Consider the following 22,056-nt stretch of genomic DNA (forward strand, 5'->3'; position numbering starts at 1 on the left):
CTAATTGTAAAAATGCAGCTGCAATGAATGGGGCAATATGTTGCCATTAGGTCCACAATATCCATATTCATGCTTACTGACTCCTTGGGTTCTTCAGCATTTAATCAGCATTCTCGTCGGGAGGTGGCAGGATGCAGGGCATCTCTTCATTTCCAAAGGCCCAAGCTGTGTTTTTGCTTATATAACTATGTACCGTATTTTTCGCTCTATAAGACGCACCAGACCACAAGACGCACCTAGTTTTTGGAGGAGGAAAACAAGGGAAAAAATTTCTGAATCTCAGAAGCCAGAACAGCAAGAGGGATCGCTGTGCAGTAAAAGCAGCAATCCCTCTTGCTGTTCTGGCTTCTGGGATAGCTGCGCAGCCTGCATTCGCTCCATAAGACGCACACAAATTTCCCCTTACTTTTTAGGAGGGGAAAAGTGAGTCTTATAGAGCAAAAAATATGGTATATTGCAGAAATAGTGTTTTGCCCCACTCGGCCGGAGTGGGTTTTGGCTGCTGACAAACAGCCTTGTTTTTAATTTGTGCTCATCACCTCTGAGGAGCTCTGGAGCTGGTGAGTGGTCGGAGGTGTGGATGCCCAGTGCCAGCATTGTGCGACTCTTGGCTGAGGTTCTACCGCCACACCAAGCTTCAAGTTTGGATGCTGCAACAACCACGTCGTGTGGGTTTCCTCTCCCCCATCTCTTTGCCCCATAAAATAAGTGCCGTTATTTATTTATTTTAAATGATATTTATTAGAATTTCAAAAAAGATTACAACAGTAAAAAAGAAATAGAAATAGAAAAAAGAAACAAAAGATACAAAATACAGAAAAAGAAATAAAAACAGTTAAAAGTAAATCCATCTTTCAATGTCTTGCCTTTCATTCACTTATTTCCCTGACCTCCTCGCACCTCCCTTTTTCGTATTCCAGTTCAAGTGGTTACTTCAGCAACTCCTTTCCCTCTTTGTTTTTATCTTAATTCTTTATCTTAATATATTATAACTTTACATTTCCACCTGTTAATCATCCATTTTTACATACTCTTTTTTAACATTGCTGCTAAAACCACTTAATTTCATTCCGACATCATTTTAACATTCTTTAATTTTACAATGTTTCTGTAAATAAATCTTTAAATTTCTTCCAATCTTCTTCCACCGACTCTTCTCCCTGGTCTCGGATTCTGCCAGTCATTTCCGCCAATTCCATATAGTCTATCACCTCATAAAATAAGTGCCATTAGATCATAGATGGCTATGCTGTGGCCTCTGTAATTTGGAGGAACTACAGTTCTATTCACCCACAGCTAGTATGGGTAGGGACAGTGGGAGTTTCAGTCTATCAACATCTTCAAGAAGATGATAGCCACTCTTGCATTGGACTGTTGGGCCATATAGTAAGCAACATAATAAGAGATTTGCCTTCTCAGACTCAAGTCCCAGTATCCTGTTTCTGAGCCTTATTGAAGTGCCCAAGTAGGGCTTGCAGACTGTTGCCTGATCCTGTTGTTGCTTCCCAACAGCTGAGCCTCAAAGCGCAGAAATTGCAAAAGGCCTTCATAGACTCAGTGCACCCTATTTATTTATTTAATTTCTATACCGCTTTATATTTTTAAGAAAAATCTCAAAGCGGTTTACAGCATATTAAATCAATAAAACATAAATAAAACAATCTGAAGAAAGTCAAATATAGCGTATACAGTCAAAGCAACGTAATTAAAGTATTATCTTAAAGATTTCAAAATAAAACATTACAAAGGAGGTAAACTACAGAATACATACCTAATATAAAATTAACAAAAAAAAAATCTTAAAACATTTCAAAAGAAAACATTGCTAAGTGAAGTCAAATATAAAATGCACATTTAAAACAGCATAATTAACAAGAGAATAAAATATTATCATAAGCATAACACGGCTGTTTGGCAGGCACAAAAAGAGCGCAAAAGAATCCAATATTTGGGATTTGTTGTCAGGCATAGTGATGCCCCTCTGGTCTCCCAGGAGCCTCTTTCGTAGGGCTGGTGAGTCTGGCCAGGTGGACAGGGCCTTGCAGGGAGCGGCCTCCATGCCCCACAGCCGGGCGATGTTCCTCCAGCCTCATGAGGAGCCTCTTCAGTAGGGCTGGTGAGTCTGGGCCTCGCCTACACATCCAAATCTCTGGGACTTGTGGCAGGTGGTCATAGCAACATCATCCCTCATGTTGGCCCCCGCCATCCATTTATCAAAAAACAGATGAATTGAAGAGATTGCACCCCTGTCTTTTGGGGCTGCTGGGTTCCCATCGAGTTAACCTCCTGTGTCTTCGCATTGCCCTGTTTTAAAGCCACATAGACCTGCTGCCGCCAAAACTTCCTTTGCCAATGAAAATGTTCATAGGTTAAGTATGTGTTGCATGAGAAGCAGTTCCTCTTGTCCGGTCAAGAGGGCTGGAGAGGAAAGAGTGCAGCACTGCTTATGCATTGTTGGGCGTTGTCTTTTTCTTCTTTTTGTAGACTGCGGCCTTAGCCTTGGTCACTCTCATATGTAGAGCATTCTGAAGGATGTCTGCTTATTCCCAAAACTTAACCAAGGTGCAGGGGTTTGTTTGCTCACATACTACTTCACTTCTCATTATTTGATTACTTACCTCTTTGGGTTTCTGAATAGCCTCCACCAGAAACCGTTGTGCATGACGTGATAAAAGAGCCCACTTTGTGCTGCTTTTGACCTTTGGTGGCCGATTGATGCCCACACATCATCTGCAGTCATCAGTGTGTGGATAGGACATGAGTGTGACAGGCAGACCAGACTTTGGGAGCCTCATTCTATGCAGGTGGAGACAAGCTTCTCTTTGCACTTACGTTCTCCACTTGTCTTTCTCAGCCCCTTTGTGCTTTGCAATATCTTAGATGTTTTTGATTTTGACACTTGTATTAAATATTTTGTGCTCCCTGTTGCATTCCTTGATTAATTGAGGACGACTGACAGATCAATACAAAGCAGTTAATTAAGTTTTACAGATCCGACTCTCCCCCCCCCCCTTCTGACAGGCTGTTCTCCTGGACGCCATAGCGGAGGCCCCACTTTTTATGGAATTGTGAACACTTCCTGCTCTTTTTCATTATCCTTTCCGAGGTTCACGAGATGAGACATTTGCAGCCTTAAGACTTCCTGCCGAGGTTTAGATTTTGTATTCTTGACATTGAAGCTGTCCTGTTACTGAATCTACTTAATTAGGAACACATTTCGGCTCCATGTCTACTTCTGGAACAGAGCTGGCAGCCTAGCCAGCCACTGGCCCAGGGAAGACAGGAGTTTTATGTGGCTACACAAATGGTGTACTGCTTTGAGTTTAGGTTGACCTGGTGTAGCCTTAGCCCTGGAACACAGTACATTTCAAAGGCACTATCTAGTTATGATTCTTAAACATTAGACAATGTCAAGCAAAAATATCCTAGGGTGTGAGATTCTGCCCAGCTCCAGGTGGTGGTTGGCTGCCTGTTCATTTTGCTTAACCTGAACACTTAATGACCCAACATGCACTTGGGGCATTGTGGGTGAATTTGGGGATTAAAAACTCAGAGACAACAGCTTCCTTCCTACAGGGCTTTAAAAAACTCTGCTAACAACTTAAAAAAAATTGGGCTGAGAGATGACTAGGCTAAGATTCTATTCCATAATGCCAAGCAAGTCCACTAACCTGTTGGTTGCCAACCCTCCCTAAATGGCCTCTTTCTGAGCCCTACCTTCGCTCTGCTGGGAGGGTGCTCTCGTTCTTGCATTTGTGTAGCTGTTTAGCTGGACTGTTTAGCTGGGCTGTTCCCTTTTACTTCAACACAAACATTGTATGCAAAGGCCCTGAATGGGAAGCTGAGACGGGGACTTTCCATTTCCACAAGACTTGCACCAGAGATCCTCCTGCCTGGGCTCTGCTCTCAAGGTCTTGTCTTCATGGCGTCCTTTGGAGCACTGGTCGCATCTCCTGGCACAGGGGAGAGAAATGTAAAATTGCTACTTGTGTAAGGACTTGAGGAATGTAAAAAAAGTGGAGGGTCAGGGAATGGGATAAAAGTCTGCACTTGGGTTTTATCTGAATCCCATTTATCTTGTAGCACCATGTCTTGTTACTTAAGTGTTTAGTATTATGTTATCTGTGTTTTAGTTGAATGTTTAATATGTCAGCCCATGGCTTCCTCTGTATTTTGAGGGAGGAATTAGCTGGGGAAAGTCTGCCAAAGCCATCAAAACAGACAATTCTGCTGTTAAGGGATCAGACCTTGACATAAGGCAGCTTTGTGTGTTTATATGATGATGCTAGGCCTGGAATAGTACTTTGAGTTTTCACGTGTGAGCATCTGATTTCTAAGAGAGCTTTGGTTGATATTCTTGCTGATGTCACTTCCTGTAACTTATTTACATCTGTTCTTTAGTTCCTGGGGCCTCTAAGGGCTGTGGGGCCATATTCCCTTTTTATGCAATTGCTTGTGCCTCTCCTAACCTCTGGGCTTCAGGTGACACAGGAATTAGTATGATGCTGAGCTTTTCTGCACAGAGCTGCTTCCATTATCTAGGGTGCTTCCAGATAGAGGCGCTATATTGCAAAGAGGTAATTCACATCTGATGCTTCCATATGTGCAGCTGGCACCTAAGAGTTTACACATGCCAGGCAAAAGAGGGTTGTGCTCAGGTGAGGAACGTAGGGGTGTAGCAACAGAGGCCACAAACTGAAATGTCAGCACACACATGACATACCGAACCTCCCCCACCCCCAATGCATTGATGTTCTTACACACCAGCAGTGACTGGATGTATTTCGGGGTTATTTTTACTTACTGAATTTTCTACAATTGAAATGTGAATGTGGGGGGGGGGGAGTAGACGGGAGAGGGGCTGGGGGGGGAGAGTACAGTCTTGTATTTTGATAATGACATCATGTGGACAGTGTGACAAACCTGTGTGCATGAACATCACCATTTCCAGTTAGATTCCATGTGACAATAATCCTAATTGGCTTCCTAACTTTTCTCTCTCAGACTAAACCAGTTGTTTCTATTTTGTTTCAGAGCTCCAATGCCCTACCTCATAGGAATACACCTAAGCCTGGTGGAAGTAAGTTCATCTGTTCATCCTTGATTTCCTGTAATGGGTTCTTATGACTTCTATCTTGACTTGCATAGTTTTATTTTCTTCATTGTTTTATTTAGAGCACTTTTATCCTGCTCGTTAGTCAGGGGTGGGGAAACTCCATCCCACGGCACTAATTAGGCCTGCCTGACCATAATTGTCAAGCTGCAGTCACTTGCCCCATCAGGTGGGGGCGCAGGTGAAGTTGCAGCTGGGCCATAAAGAGTTTGGCAGGACTGCCAGTCAGTTGCTAGATGTTATCAGCAAAGCCATTTGCAAGGCACCTTGAAACCCCAACAACAGTGGTACCTAAGAACAGCCCTGTTTACTAACTATTCAGTTTAAGTACTCCGCGAAACCAGACGTAGTGTCCTGGTTTGCGAACTTTACCTTGATCTAAGAACAGAAGCTAAACGATGGAACGGGCGGTGGAGGCCTCATTAGGGAAAGTGCGCCTCAGTTTAAGAACGGTTTTAGTCTAATAACAGACTTCCGGAACGGATTACGTTCGTAAATTGAGGTACCACTGTATTAGCTGATTTCCAGGGTTTGAGACAAAATGCAGCACAGGGCTTTCTGCAAGCTTCGAGGATCAGCTGACTGTTGTGGCTTGAAAAGAGCTCTGTGCAGCTGAAATCCCAACAATCAAATTCCGAATTTGCCTGGTGCAGCCAGGGGGCCTGAGGGAAGCTGTTTGTGCCTCCTCCAGCACTTTGAATACAAGCTGCTGCCTGTGAAAAGGAAGAAATGCTCCATTTTTACACAGAAAAAGCAGTTTGTATTTAAAGCTGTTTGAATACAAATGCTTTCACCACAGAAGGGAAAATGGTTTGCTTTTAAGGCTATTTTTCCATCCGCATAACCTGTAAAGAGGCTCCATGAAACCAACTATCAGCTGATAGGCGGTATAAATGAGTCTCTGTGATGGCACACTTCAAGTGCCAATCAGCTGGCTGGCGCTGAAAGCAGGTGTTCAGAGGTTGCTCTATAAGTCATGGTTACAGTGACCACTTTGGAACTCCTTATGATGTCAGGTGATTGACAGATGGGTGGTTCCACCCACCTATCAGTTGGACCATGTTTGTGGGGGAGACAAGGGTCTGGGCCACTGGCAAGGTCCTGTTCCCCATCTCATTCTAGGCCAAAAGCCCCTCAGGGTGGAAATCTGTCATTTTATAATTCGAAAAATGCCATGCACATGTGTGGCACTATATAAACGATAACTTTAAAAAATGTTGCCCCTCCACCTACAAACAGATTGTTTTCCTATTCTTATTTACCAACTACCATAGAATTTCAGCAAAAAGTCTATGAGACATTTAGTTTCTTACTGAACATTAGTCAGAAAACCGAAAACAGTCAGTGAAAGATTCATAGTTATGGAAATAAACAAATAAACTTAATGTATTGATCTGGTTTACACAAGAACATCCTTACTTAGAGCCATTCACAAGAACATCCTTACTTAGAGCCATTAAATTTAAAATGTTTTTTCCAAATTATTACAATAAAAAATGATGGAACGCCCTCCCATCAGATGTCAAAGGAATAAATAACTGTCTGACGTTTAGCAGACATCTGAAGGTAGACCTGTTTAGGGAAGTTTCTTAATGACTGATGTTTTGATGTATTTTTAATCTCCTGTTGGAAGCCCCCCAGAGTGGCTAGGGAAACCCAGCCAGATGGGCGGGATATAAGTAAATAATAATAATAATAATAATAATAATAATAATAATAATAATTTTAAAAAACCAATTAATTTTGCTGTTCCTTTACATGACATACCTGCTCTTAGTGGACAGTAAGTGCACTGTGACTATATTTTGTTCTGAATTCTGACAGTAATGTAAAATATGTTTACCTTTTAGCTCCATGTACACCTAAAAGGTGTACTAAGAAATGTGACAGATACTCTAGCACTAGTACAAAGACTCCCTAATATTCTGAGCAACGTTAATACATGGATTGTGATCCATCTGGGGCAGTTCATTTCACTGAGCTTGTGTAATGGCGACTCTTAGATCTCTCCGTTCCAGGTGCTCAAAATACTGATGGAGCTGAACAGGAATAACCATAATATTTGGATATAGTGCAATTGATTGACAGGAAGAAATATCAGCACGGTTATTTGGAATAAATCATCTTTCAGGCATTGCAGTAATACTATTTTGGTGTTGTCTGGGCTATACAGATAGGGAATTGCAAAACCTAAATTCAGAACTGCAGCAAGGAACTTGTGCTGCCAAAGTAGCATACACCTCTCATCTCATCTCCCCCTTCTATTCTTTGCATAGACTAGACCTGAGGCCTACCTCCTTTATGTTTGTTTGTTTGTTTGTTTATATTAAAATTTGCATCCTTCCTTGCTCGGCAAAATGTCAGCTCAAGACAGCTTACACTATCTTAACATAAAAAGATGAATTACCTTCAAAACACAAACTAACAGTAGTAAAAACAGAAAAGTAAAGAAGAGAAAATCCAGAACAATATCAACTAAGGAATGACTGCTGAAATAATTGTTTTTAATTCCTGCTTTAAAACTATCCTTGAATCCACAAACAATTTTAGGATTGCATGGGATTCAGAAAACATAATGAGAAGGCAATGAGTTGGGAAACAGGGCACCAATGGAATCATTTTCTGGCCCTGACTTTAATGGTGTAGAGTGTTGCTTGAATGCTCTTTTTCTGCCCCACGGGGATGACTTAAAAGTAAGGAATGTCATGCAGGCTCCATAACATGCAACCCTCACCCTCCCCAACTGTTCTTGCAATTCACAGTATTTATTTGCGATTCTTTCCTTCCCCATTTTCAGTGATGGAAATCACCTTTCCCAAGCCACATTTGTGAGTCTTTACAGATACTTGTAAATAGCATGTAGTCCCCTCACCCACCTCAGTGTTTTAGATCAGAGTACTTAGCTGTGTGTAGGACTTGAGCACACTGTGCTAAATGAATGTGTTGCTGTGGTAAATCTAGGGAGCAGCAGCTTCAGTCTCCCATGTTCGGTGTGTGTGCTGATCACTAGGCATCCTGCCCTTAAGTTAGCTTACAGTGAGGTAAAAATCTCTTGCTGTCCTAGTGGTGGACTTCAAAGCAACGTGTCTGCTTAACCTTCTCCAAAGTTTGCTGCTTTAGATGCAGGCTATCCCTAGTGGTTCTCTTGCCCTCTCTTTGCTGAGTTCGAAGAGGCATTCATAGACGAATTTTACACAGTAAACCAAGCCATGGTTTAAAGCAAATGCATGGTCTCCCAGAGAGGAAATTGTTGCTTCTTTGCTCTTTCTCTGGTCCTGCTGTTGTGCCACTGCGGGCATCTGAACTGAGGTTTGTGATTTGTCTTGCTCCAGGCAAACAGTGAACTGCAGCCAAGTCTAGACCTATGGCTTACTGTTCAAACTGTGGTTTGAACAACACACTAAGCTAAACCATGGCTTAAGTCACTGTGGCACAGCAGGAGGAGGACCGGGAGAGGACCATGAGCCCATACATTCACACTAAACCAGGGTTTGGCTTAGCATTAACTGGTCCATAGTTTCCAAACTTCCCTTTGTTTTGCTTTACAAAAGTTCATCAAGTGGCGTCCAACGTGTTTCAGGGCTGTTATTTCATGAAAAGAACATGAGCATGGTGGTGTTTCACATGAGCCCTAAAGCTAAATAAATAAATAAATAAATAAATAAAAATGCCCCATGGGGTGACCAAGATCCATCTTGTTCTCTCTGATTGGCTACCAACAGCAGCCAATCAGATTTCCCCTTAGAAGCTCCCCAGCAAGACAGTATGAAGAGACCCACCCCACCCTCTGGTGATTAGAGAGGGGGGAAGAGGGGGGCAGTTCTAAACAAGGAGGCTGCATGCCTAGTTGCCATGGTGGGAATGTATTCTCTTTGTGTTCATCTAATAATGTTGTGGCATTGCTTAGGAACAGGCCGTAGTTCAGAGAAGAGCACATGCTCTGTGTGGAGACGATCCCAGCTTGGATCCCCAGCATCTCCAAATCAAAAGGATCAGGTGGCAAGTGGCAGATAAGACACCTCACTACCTAAGATCCTGGAGAGCTTCTGCCAGTCAGACCTGACAATAGTTGGCCAGATGAACAAATAGTTTGACTTGGCATAAAGCACGTTCCTGGGCTCAGTGGCCATGGCAAATCCCGTGGCCATTTAGGTCAGTGATTTGCGTGAAGCACCTCAATCTTCTCCATTTCCACAACTTGTTTCAAAAAAGTCCTTTTACTTTCACAGAGTGGAACAGTTCCTCTCTCTTCGCTCTGCATGGTTGACAATTTTATAAACTATTCTCATATCCCCAGTTTTGTTTTTCCTGAACTTAAAAGTTTGGTGTTCTATGTAACTCGTAGTTGAGTTGTTTTGCTTACTGTATTCTGCTTTCTGTGTTTATTGGTAATACTGCTCAGAATCTGAGAACTCTGACTCCAGTCCTCCCCCATTTCCTCCTAAAAGGAGCATGGAGAGAGTTCCTTGGCTCACTTTTATCTAGACCCTTTGCTGTCTGCCACTAGCTATATATCCATCTGTGTTGGAAATATAGGTAGACTTCAGTTTAGTGCTCAGAATCGTTTGGGACCACTGTAGAAGCAGCAGTTAACCTGCTAATGCAAGTAGACAAGAGTATATTTGAGGGTTAAAATATCAAAACACATCCATAGGTTGTTACATCTAATTTGCTGTGACTGGAAGGCTCTCTGGTGAGATAAAGTAATCTCTGTTTTTAGTCCAAGAGCCTGTTTTTGATTTACAAACCCACTTCCCCCAGAGTGGAATATGTGGAGCTTTGCACAACTCCGTATTTTCCAAGGTTTCTATCATCACCTAGTCAGTCATTCTATATGACTCCCATTTAGCCATCCGTAAAGCAACTTCAAAGGAGAAGGGAAGCTTATAAGCCGCTGCTTATAAGCAAGGTTGAATTCTGTTGCATGAATAATGGAACACCCCTTTACTGCACTAATTGAATTCATATTAGGAAATAATAAGTGTTTAGCACTGATAAATAGCTGGTAGATAACAGAATTGGATCATCTCACACAGAATTACCTGTCTGTAAGTTTTGCTGGCCAAAACTGAACCTTTTTAATGTTCTTTATGTTCAGCAGCCATTTTCAATCAAATATTTATCTTGCCATTCCTTGAAGGAGCTTGGACCAGCATCCACATGGTCTTTCAAGACCACACCTGTTGAGTTTGAGATACAGAACTTTTTTTCAGGTGCCTTTCAGATTTTCCCTGGGCCAGATGGAGAGGCCAACCTAACAGCATATGCTTTTTAAAATGGACAGAATTAAGCACACATGGTTCTGCATGCGTGTCATATGACATGTCATTTGTCATGTGTGAGTGTTTGTATCTACCACCAGCCCAGACTTGAGAAAACATTTAGGCTCAGACTTTTTGGCAAGGAAGCTATTGAAGGGCAAGCCACAGAAATGTTCTCCTTCCAGAGGATGCTGTTGACTGGACTTGAAAGATAGGAATGGACTCCAGCTATTTTGGGTTAGAAAGCAGCATCTTGACAGTAGCATTTATGCTAGAAATGGACTTCAGAGAGTGTCATCATCTGCAGAAAGTGGCCATAACATTCTTTGTGCACAGAAGGCCCCAGCATCTGCTCTCTAAGAGGCTTTAACTGAGAACATCTTTTCTTGGAGACCTTCTGCCAAAAGAGTAAAGGGCGCGGGACTTTGTGGACCAAGGTTCTGGCCCTGTTTAAGACAGCTGCATATAACCTGACCTGTGTGCTATATAGCTTCAGATATCCTCATCACAAATGTGCCAGTGGCAGCCCAGCTGAATTTATTGTGGTCTAAAAAAACAACACAGTGGATGGGAGCCGAAACTCCCTTTTAGGAGAATTTCTGTGTCTTGACATTGCCTGATGGTTCAGCAGTGGAAGCAGCCCTGAACAGCAGCATGCACACACCCGACCAATACCTTTTCCACTTTTGTCTGGGGCCTGAGAGAGGTTTGTTGCTCTGTTAGTGAGCAGCAGCTGTCAGCGATAAGTATTTCGGGCATCACCTGTGTAGGATCAGGGAGGTGTCTGTACATCAAGGTTAGCTGACTGGCGGAAGAGGGGGAAGAGGCACAGGAGGGGGTCAGAGGCCACCTGCTGGGCATGGATCAAAGGGTTCAGAGGTCAAAGAGCACTTGGAGCTTAACCATATCTGTCTGTGGAGTGGCTATTTCAGATTGCAAATCTGAGGGCCATTTTTCATTAAGGCCTCTTTAGTGCTCTGTCAGCCCATGGAATAATAAAATGTGATATCCGCTGTTCACCCCACCAGCTCCAGATTGATTGTTGTCTGCCATGCTGCAGTGATTTGCGGGCATCAGAGGTACACCTTCAATAAGCCCAAAACTGTGCACTTCACACGGAGGCTAGTGCACTCTTCTTCCTGGTGGTGGTTGTGAACGTGAACACTAATCTTTTTTCCCCAAGGATGATCATGCACTCACTTGCTGGTGAACCTGGCACAACTAAGCCAAGGTTACCAGTTTTTTTTCCAATGAATCCAGGGACACTTTAATTGATTTAATTAATTAATTAAATACTACACGTTCAGGACGTTGATGCTGCAGCGATGGCGGTGGCAGAGGGGCGGCTGCCACCTTGACCTCAACCGCCACGTTTCCCCTTCCTCCAAGGCTTCTACCTCCTTTCTCCACGAGCCTGAGCAGCCCCTGAGTTGTTGGTTCTTCAGTGGTGGTGGTGGGGAAGCGGTGCGCTGTGGGTCAGGCATGGAAGGCGGAGAAGGAGGGCTGAGAGTGGCAGTGGTGAGGCTTGGGCAGCGCAATGCCTCCCTTCCCATTGGAGCAGCCCCAATCCTATTCCTACTTGTGTGCAAGCAGGAGGGGGCAGGGATCCCTCACCTGGGAAGGGAGGCTACCTGTTGCCTAACTGAGAGATCCCTGCCCCCTCCTGCTTGCACGCAAGCTCTGATAGGCAGCATGAAGCCTCCCTTCACAGCTTAGTTGGTGGGGTCAGGGAAGGTGGAGGTAGCCCGGAAGCTGTGTCTTAGAGCCCCTGCACCACCATCATTTGAGGACTTCCGAGCAGCTCCTGAAGCCAGACAGAGCCAACTGCTCCGGGCTGCTGAGAGACTGCCGCTGCTGCATTTCCCGGAGACCTTAGATGAAATCCGGGGACATTCTGGGTTGGAATTTCTCCAGGGACTTATTCTCAAATCCAGGGACTGTCCCTGGGTAATCCTAAACTAGGCTCATCTCTTCCATTTATTAATAATGTTCTCTTTGCTTTCTCTCGTCAAAGGAGACTTTGAGCTTTCGTTGATAGATTTATCAGCTCAGACTCGTGTTGAGCACTCTGTAGATGGTAGTTTTTGTTGATGAGGGCAAGTTTTCATCAGTGGAGCTGAGAATTAAAGGCAGTCTTTGTTAATTATTACTTTTTGCTGTTTTGATTCTCAAACAACTGTAATTCAGCAAAAATAAATAAATCAGGTTTGATTCCTGGTGTTATCAAGTCTGGCTGGGAAGGGCTGCTGCCTAAAACTCGGGAATCCATTGGTAATCATTATGGACCAGGGATAGGCAACTCTCAGCCCCTCCAGGTGATATTGGACTGCAACTTGCATCAGCCCTGGCAGGCACGACCATAACTCTGGTGTGTTTCTGAATTAGAAAAACCACTGTGTTTGTCAACAACAGAAGGCACAGTCCAGCTGAAATAGAGCCATTCATTGGGTCTTGGCTGCAGTTCAGACTGCTACATTCATCATTCATCATCATCATCATCATCATCATCGCCATACTTAATTCTCCAGTTAACTGTAGAAGAATGTCCATCTTACCACAGTGGCAGTATAGGTCAATATAGCCACCAGTTTCATTGCCAGGAGTTACCAGTTGCTGTTAGAAAGAACCATATCTGTTGTTATTCTTCTTTATTTGTTTTAACAGCAATTGATGCTAAATAGGAATGGAAGCCCTGAGATTTTCGAATAGCAAACCTGAAGATGACCAAGCACTGAGGCAGATATAAGTGGAGCCCATTTTGGGGCTGCTTGCATCATACAAACCAGGATAGCATAAATCCTATACCTTGACAGTCACGTTTGCTTGTGATGTTGCATGGAATTCTTAGCTGCAGAAAGGAAGCAAGAACAATGCCATTCTCAGTGCTCCATGATGTGATCTGTTAATTCCTAGCACTCCGCAACATGAAGCAATTCCTTTGAGTTTTTGCAAAACCATTACATTTGTGAAATCTCACAAAAACTTGCCTGCGAAATCAAGGGCTGTGTGGAGCTGCGGCTCATGAACACAGCAACACACAGCACCTGCTGATAGTTTACAGGCACAGCATTTCAGACCCGCTGCTGCAGTTTGTTTGGGAAGTTAAGAGGTTTTCACAAGTCCAGGTGCCATTTCTAATTTTTATATCTGCCTTTGTTTTTCCCTACTTCTTCCCCTTCAGGAGATGCTGCTTAAGTTTGTAAACTCAGTAGTAAACCACATTTTTATAGGTGACAGGGGAAGAGCAGAAAAGGGATCTGAGCGTGGGCAACCAGTGGGTGGGAGTGGGATTTTGTGTTGCGTGAAAAGCGACAGTGCAGAAGGCAGATGGGTCTGACCCATGATCCACCAGGAAGTTTGACTGTGCTAGTCCTGTGCTAGCACACAATTCCCATGTTACAACATCTCCAGATATTACTGGTTTGTTTGCAGGCACAAGCTGAAGTGCTGGTTATAACCTACAAAGCCCTCTATGGCTTAGGCCCAGGCTATCTGAAGGAACGTATTCTCCCATACGAACCTTCATGGGCACTGAAAACTTCTTGGCAGGCCCGTCTCTCAGCCCCACCCTCCTCATAGGCACACTTGGTGGGGACACGTGGCTGCTCCCAGGATTTGGAAACCCCTTCCTGATGTGGCTAGACAGATTTCCTTCTCCTTGTCCTTCCACTTTTATTCTGGCAGACTTTGGGGAACTGACCGACTAAACTATAACAACAACAGCCCTGCCCATTCATTTTAATGAGGCTTGCACTGAAGAGCTTCACAGTAAATGCTCCATAGTAAGTGCATGCACACGTGTGCATTTATTATTATTATCATTAGTGGTAGTAGTAATTAGATTTGTATACCACCCTGTACCCGCATGGCAGTTCATTCATGTATGTGCACATGCCATTTTGGGTTTTTCCCTTCAGGCACTAAAATGCCTTGGGCTGGTCCTAAATCTGAATGTCATGCTGTGTGCAAATGGAAGGCTGTTTCAGCCACTGTGGAGTCCTGGCATTACTTTATGCTGCAGCTGAAATTCTGTGGCTGCCCCCTTACTGCCTTTAGTGAGATCCAAATCTGTTTCTGCTGTCAAAGTCTAGGAGGAGGCCTCTTGCCCAGCCCCTTTGACCAAACTTCTGGCTTTAGTTAAGTCTTTACCTGAAGACTTTTTTTTTGTTAGGCCTATGAAGAATCATTTGGCTGTAACCGATTATTTTTGTAGTTGTTGCTTAATTTCCCAAGCCAGGAAGGTGCCAGTCAGTTGCTGTGCTGCTTCCTGGCTCCCCAAAGAAGCAAGTCCCCTGAGCTGGATTTGAGTCTATCTGATATGTGTTAAGCAGGTGACCTTTTGGTTCTTTGAAGCTGGGGGAGGAAGTGGTGGTGGTGGAAGGCCCTTCTCCATTATTTCATAAGGCAACAATCCTCTTTGAATCTCAAACCACCCCCACCTGTGACTCTGCTGCAAATTATTGGCTGAAAATTCCCAACTTCTAAATATTGGGCACTGTGGGTCATATTAAAAAGATTGCGTTTGCCAAACTGAGGAAAACCAGACCGACAGCTGTCTGTCTGTCTGTCTGTCTGATTTTCTAAAGAGAAACTTTCACAAAGGTGCCCATTGTTTTCAACAGTGTATCCATGTTCATTTTTGTACAAACGCAGCACTGGTCTTAGGAAGGGCTGAAGAGCATTTGACTTCTGAATATCTTAATTCTGTTGTGAATTAGAGAAAACTCTTGAGTAACCTTCAATTTGTAATCCAGCAAGGAGAGGCAACGTGGCTCTTGGGATAGCCTGCAACCTGCCCCAAGGCTTCCACCACAGCTTGTGTGCCTGAACTCTTCCGCAGACTGGTCATATCTAAGATAAAAGGGGAGAGGTGACCCATTGCCTTGGGTTGCCACCTCTGCATCTTAAGACCATTGGAACAGAGAAGAGAGGAGGAGGCTGGGCTGGTTTCTCGTTCTAAGAGATAACCAGATGAACATTAAGCCAAGATGCCGTTGATTTAGCGTGGCTGACAACATGTGTGTTTGAGCTTCAGAAAACATGATGTGAAAGTTTGATATAGCAGGGAGAGAACAGGGATCTGGCAAGAACTAAGCAGATGTTATGTAGGGGTCAATAGGTGTTAGGCTTAAGTAATGACATTGTCCTTTTATCTTAACTTCTTCATTTTCAGAAAGTCCGAAACATGGCCCTGGAAGATGTGGTTGTCCTCAATGTTGACACGAACACACTCGAAACTCCTTTTGATGATCTTCAGAGCCTGCCAAATGATGTGGTGAGTGCAGTGGTCATGGGTGAGGACAATGCCTTTGTGTAGTCTGCTTCTGCTTCTCCATCTTCAATCCTCAGTGGAGCAGGGGAGGTGGGGGAGAAGGGGGGGCAGCCCTTGACTCTCCACCAGCCGGACCTCTCTCTCCCTCCTCCGTCACTCTGTTCTTCACCCTCCAATCCTGCAGCTTCTCCTGCCTCTGGCTCTCGGCTCCTGGTTGTTACAGGCTCCCCCAAATAACTGATCTCTTCTTTCAAGTCAGTCTCCACCCCCTCCCCCTTCTCCAAGTGCCCACTCCTCATTATCCAGCCACCACTACTCAGTGTCCAGCCAGTCTGCGGCACCTTCCTTATTTGTGTGTTCCATTGCTTTGGCTGTTGTTCTGCCCCTTGTGGGGGCTGGCTGCCAATTTCCCCAACCAGTAACATGGCTGATGCCACTGCTTCTCCCTGTTCCATCATGAAAGACATCCAGGTCATCTTGAAGTCCCCCCTTAATAACCACCCCACTGATTCCACCACAGGCTTCCACAGCAGACCAGCACTAGGAAACCTCCAGATTTTGGACTCCCACTACTGTTAGCCCAGTGGTCAGGGATGATGGGAATTGTAGTTCAGCAATTGGGGAGAGGGATGTCACAGGTTGCCTACCCATCCTATAGAGATAGGGAGCCATCCAATTCTAAGCCCTCTTCCAGAGTGGAAACCTGGCTGTGAGCTTTGACACCGCTGACAATAAACACAGCACCTTTTCCTAATATGAGCACAATCCTTGTGAAGTAGGCAATTATTCTGGATTTCCCATTAGGCGAGAACCTGAGTCTTTCCTAAAGCTGCTTCATTTCCAGCTGGACTGAGCTTTGAACTGGGGTCTTCTTCCATAAGTCTTTAACTGCTGTGCTTCACTGGTTCTAATTGCTGCTTACCTTACTTTACCCTCTTGCAATACTTAATTTTCATTTTTATCCTCACAACCACTCTGTGGAATAAGTTAGGATGGGAGGTGGTGACATGCCTGAAGGGCCACCCAGTGACCTTCTTGACTGAGCAGCCCCTTGAACCTGCATCTCCCTCACCTCCAGCTCAGGGCTCTTGCTGTTGCGCCACATGAGTGTGTCGCAGTGCCTTGGGAGGAAGCTGCAACTGGTGGTCAAGAGGTCATGACTCCCTGTTTTCTTCTAAGCACAATGAGCTCCTCCCTGGTTTCCTTCTGTGCAGTGAAGGTGCCAGCTGATGTCCCCCTTCTTGGAGTAGGGGCTGGATCCAGGCCCTTGCACCCAGGGATATGATTTGTCAACAGTCAAGTGAAATATTTGATTTTATGGGACCTCATGAAAGGAGCCGTTGCGAGAAGGCAGCAGAACATCATAAGAGACTTTGCCAAATAAACCCCAAATTGAGAGCTTTGGAATGTCATAAATTTTAAGAGAGTTCCTTCCGTTCATTTATTTCCTTTTATAACACAAGAGAGCTGCATTTCACTAGTTAAAGCTTACTGATTTGGGTTTCTGTGGGTCTGCTTGAAGGCTATGCTTTTTTATTATCAGCATCATCATCACCATCATTATTGTCATCTTTTGTTATTCTTGTGGTGCTTGTTTTGGAAGGATGTTTGGGGCATCGCAGAGGAAGTGCTGGCAGCAATTTCCATTTAACCAGCTGGAAACATATGTGTACACAGCCTGGGGTTTCCCCCACCTCACCCCAAATTCAGTTGGGTTTTAATAGCATCTGTAACAAAGCTTTAACTAGCATCCCCTTGCTTTGAGTAATTAGTGTCTTCTGACATGCCCACTGTTGTTACGTTAGGTACCTAGATAGGGAAGCTTTCTCCTCCGCCTTGAGACTGTTCTCCATTCTGGCTTTGACCACTAGAGAGCAGATATCTTGCTTCTGCTTGTAACTGGATTTCTGTCAAGTGTTTTCATGCTTCATGTGTTTGGAACTCAGCCTGGATCACATGGTTCCTGGCTGCTGGGGTATGTATAAATCCGAACTTTCACACACTTCTTTTTCCCCTGGGGGGAGCAATGGGGTCTGTATCAACTTGCATCCCCTGGGCTCGTGCCTCAGGAAAGCCATTGAGATGTGTTGAAGGCCATGTATATGGAATCACCCATGTGCAACATAGATGCAAATATTTCCCAGGACTAAAAATGCCATCAGCTTACGGAAACGCTGAGCATTTTGTGAAACTCCTGAGATCACCATTGATGAACTGATGTTTGCTTGGGCTGGGTTGAAAGGGAGTTGCTGGCATCCTGCAATACAACTGCACATCGTGTACCAAACACCAGGCACCCTGTGTCATGACAGCAACCCCAGTCTCAAAGGGAAAAAACTCTTCCAGTGAGGAATGAAAACCCAGTTTCATGACCTCTCCAGTTGCCCAGCACCTGACCAGGGATGCAGTTGGCAGTCACCCAGCAGTGCTTAAATTCTTGCTGAACTTGCATGTGTGAGTGTGAGCCTTTGGTTATTCAGAAAAATGGCTCCATTTCACGTGCTCCGTTGGGGCCTGAGCTTTGTCAAAGGAACTTCCATTATTCCTGGGGTTTGCACTGGGAGCTGTCCCAGTTCCTGCCTTGCCTCACCTGGCCTGAGCTGCTACCTGGCCCCTGAGGATTATCTGCTGCCTGGGGTTGGAGTCTGCACCACACACCCCCTTCTTCATACCTTCTTCTGGAATCTTCGGGTGCAAAGCCTGTGTGCTTTGCACCTCTGAATCTTGTATTCACCTATAGGTAGGAGCATACCTGCCTCCCGAGAAGACATCCTACAAGGCCAGGCCGGTCGTCCCTCTGCCCCAGGTTCAAAAGATTTTTGTAATTTTTTTAATCACTACTTTTGGTTAAGAACAGGACAGGCTACCTGTCGCTATGCGGAGAGGTGCAGAATGCAGCCATTTGTCCCTATTTATACTTTCGATTCGTTGTGTGAAGAGCACCTTTGGGTGCCATTAATCTTTCTTTAAGCTACCAACTTAATTGATTTTAAACATTTACGTCCCACCTTTCCGTAATTGATTTCAAAAACAGTTAACTGAAGTCAAAACAGTTAAAGCACATGCATCAATTAAAAAGCAGCTTTTAAAAAAACAAGACTATCATCAGAAATTCAGCAATGAACAGCAAAGGTAATATTAAAATGTTTCCTTTTAAGAATTCAGCAGAACAGAACAGGGTTCACACAGCATCTAACAGCAAATAAGGTAGGCAGCAGGTGAGTGTCTGCATGGGAAGAATCCTATTATTAGGGAGCCTTCATTGGAAAGGCCCAGCCCCCAGTTGGCGGCAGCAATCTGCTTAGGGCAGGGGCTTTGGTGGTGAAAATTGTACCACTGGGTGCCTTTTTTCATGCCCTTATGAAACTTTGCATCAGTGACTAAGAGGAATTCAGGTTCCTTACTTGGACACACATACCTCACAGGTTTCATCTAGAAGTGGGAGGAGCATGCTATTTTGGGGACATAAGAGATGCGCTCTCTTTTTTGGAAAGCGAGTTTCAGATGAGAGATGAACAAAGTTGGGGATTTCTTGGAGGAAACACACCACACAAAGCACCAGACCCTTTAATCAACAATGTTTCAGCGCCTCAAAATGTTACTCAGAGATCAGCTCTTGTGAACAGGCTAATTGGCTTTATTCTGTCAGTGAAGTATCCCATCTTCTTATTTATTAGTATGGCCTTAGGAGGAGGAAATCTCTCTCTCTCTCTCTCTCTCTCTCTCTCTCTCTCTCTCTCACACACACACACACACACACACACACAAACGAATATTTGCTTTTTCACGTTGTGTGCATTTAAACTTGCTGAGTGGGTCACATGAGTGCAAAGCTTCTGTTTTCTTGATTTTTTTAAAAAAGTAACTTGCATTTATTTATTTTTTCCCCTTTCTGATATTGTGTTTTGCAAAGGAATGTGTTTTTCTTGCTTTATTCATGTTGACAACTAAAAGCCTTGGATCTAATTAAAAGAATTTCCACTCGCACCTCTACTGAACCATTTCATTATGCTGCACTGCACAGATTGCATTTTGAAACATGGTGATAGCTTAAGCCTGACCTTTAATCCTGAGCTGCCAAGAGTATAAAAATCTTCTCTAAAAACACTTCCAGGATTGGCTGCCTGTTTCTGTGCCTGCCTGGGTAAGAAGCAGCCTCTGTGTGCAGCGGCTACCGTCCGAGTTGGAAAATATGCTTCCTTTTGCTTAAGCAGAGAGCTGAGCATTGGGTGCCTGTCTCAGCTTATGGGCAGCATTTCCCCAGAAAGGGGGGCAGGGGGGCGGGGGGGGACACTTTTGGCAGCTGCCTTCTTCTTTGACTTGGGACTCCAAGCAGAGAGGGCTTGATTTCTGCCAGGAGCTGAACCCCAGAAGCTTGTTTTCTCATTCGTAATCCAGTTTGTTTTATTTTTATTCTGTAAGCCACCTTATGAGAACCGGGCCCTAATAAAAGGCAGTCTGTGAATTTGTATATGAAATAAATAAATCAGCTGATTTCAGCTCTGGAACGTGTAAGGTAAAAGTGAAGGAGAGAAGGCCCCTGGGCCTTTGCAGTGTGCCCTTTTACTCAATGCAGAGCAAGGACAGCTGATGGTCACCACACATCTGTCATCTGCTAAGAGCTAAGTCCCTGCAGAGAAAGTTGGTTCCCACATTCCGAAGCACCAGACCTGGAGCTTCCGGGGCTTAGGGCTGGAAATGAACTTTGACCTGGGCTACCTCCCCTACATGCCATTTGCTGGCATGGCAAGGACTAGCAAAGTGTGTTTAGGTTGTTGAGACCTGTGCTGATTTGGGGGGTTATGTTTCACGTTACAGAGTGGAAGACATTGGCTTTTAAGGCCTCTGCGTGGACAGTGTGGGGCTTGTGCTTAACCCAAAACTGTTCCTTCTATCTCTTTAACACCTCATGGAATGCACACTTTAGTGCTTTTTGCTTTTTTTTTTTAGTTTACAGAAAGGAAAATGCAACTCTTGGGGGGGGGAGCAAGGAGAAAGGGAAACACACTTTTTTTGTTAGTAAATGCTTTATTTACTGCTATCTTCCTCCATAGTTGTACAAAAAGTAATTCAGAACTGCCCTTTTGCTAAACAAATCAGTGAGAAAGAAGTGGCCATTCTGCTTTGCTTAATGCTTCTGGAGTAATCTTGGTACCTCCCAAAAGTGTTCCATGTGGTGGTCCTCACACAACCAAAAGTTGCATCAAATATGACATTTTTGCAGTTGCTTTCCACTCAGACAGGAATCCCTGATTTAGATCTGTGTATTAAAGTCTTCTCTGTTTAACTACTGTCTTAAAACATGCGGAAGACTAGAGCTCTGAGGCAAAAGAGTTTCAGCACCTGTTTCTGGGGTATCTATCTTAGATGCTAAGTGGTGTATACTTGTGAGTATCATCAGAAAGAAATGAGTCCCCTGTGGAACTTGCTGGTAGTCTCCCCCCTCCCCCCCCCCCGGAATCATCTCTCTGCAAGGTGCATAGACAGTCTGTCTGGCCATTTGCTAAATGCTTTAGTAATCTTTGCCAGGTGCTGTGCTGGTCAGGCACTGGTTTCCCCACTCCCTCTGCCACTGGAGCTGCTGGTCAGAAGAAGCTATAGGCAGGTCAAGCCACAACACAGTTGCAGGCTTCTGTCCAGAATCCTCCTTGCCTCAGCCAACATGACGTCCGTGGGCCTTTCTCCTGCCACCCCCTGCTATGAAGATCCTGGATCTGCTACACTCCCTCAGTTTAGGCAACACAGAGGATGCCAGCCAGGCTAATCCCTCCGCATATTATTATTATTATTATTATTATTATTATTATTACTACTACTACTACTACTACTACTACTACAGTTTATATACTGCCCTTTATGTGAAGATCCCAGGGTGATGTATGACCTTAAAAACATAATTTACATAGCATAATAATAAAAGACAATTTTAAAAATCATAACAGTACCCACACATTTTAAAAGGCCAAAGATGGTTTAATAGGCAAAGGCTACAGTAAGAGGAATCTAAAGCCATGTAATGTTGGTGCCAGGTGAGCCTCTTTGGGGAGAGCATTCCACAAATGGGGAGCCACCATGGAAAAGGCCTTATTATTGTGCTGTCACCCTCGAACCTCTGGGGGAAAGGGGACACTTAGGTCATGGCCTGGCACTCAGGTCCAATTCAGGCAGGTATATGTGAGAGAAAGAAGTCCTTTCTACTTCTTTGTCTTTCTCCCCTCCCCAGCCCCTTTCTACTAACTTAAACGGTGCACATCTTCATTGTAGCCACCCCTGACATGCCCCATGGCTAATCAAGATAGGCCCCTGCTACTCTCTGTGGTGTTGCCTTGTGGTCAGATGCACCTTCATGAGTTCAGCTGAAGTCCTCCTCCCTGGTCAGGCAGAATGCTGGTTCCTGCTGCGCTTCAAAG

General features: G+C 44.4%; 1 protein-coding gene across 6 annotated transcripts in view; it reads left to right on the forward strand.

Moving 5' to 3' along the window:
* The window catches only part of DENND1A (DENN domain containing 1A), a 260,719-nt gene that overhangs the window by 166,275 nt on the left and 72,388 nt on the right, over positions 1-22,056 (forward strand). For all 6 annotated transcript variants that reach the window (XR_008328483.1, XM_053373721.1, XM_053373722.1 and 3 more), the window contains 2 exons: positions 5,035-5,080; positions 15,548-15,649. Coding sequence is in view for 5 of the 6 variants with exons in the window: in XM_053373721.1 (XP_053229696.1) it covers positions 5,035-5,080; positions 15,548-15,649 (148 nt within the window). In the remaining variant the exon portion in view is untranslated. The remainder of the gene's footprint in view (positions 1-5,034; positions 5,081-15,547; positions 15,650-22,056) is intronic.

This window comes from Podarcis raffonei, chromosome Z (genome assembly GCF_027172205.1).
Source record: "Podarcis raffonei isolate rPodRaf1 chromosome Z, rPodRaf1.pri, whole genome shotgun sequence".
In the NCBI taxonomy this organism is placed as follows: Eukaryota; Metazoa; Chordata; class Lepidosauria; order Squamata; family Lacertidae; genus Podarcis; species Podarcis raffonei.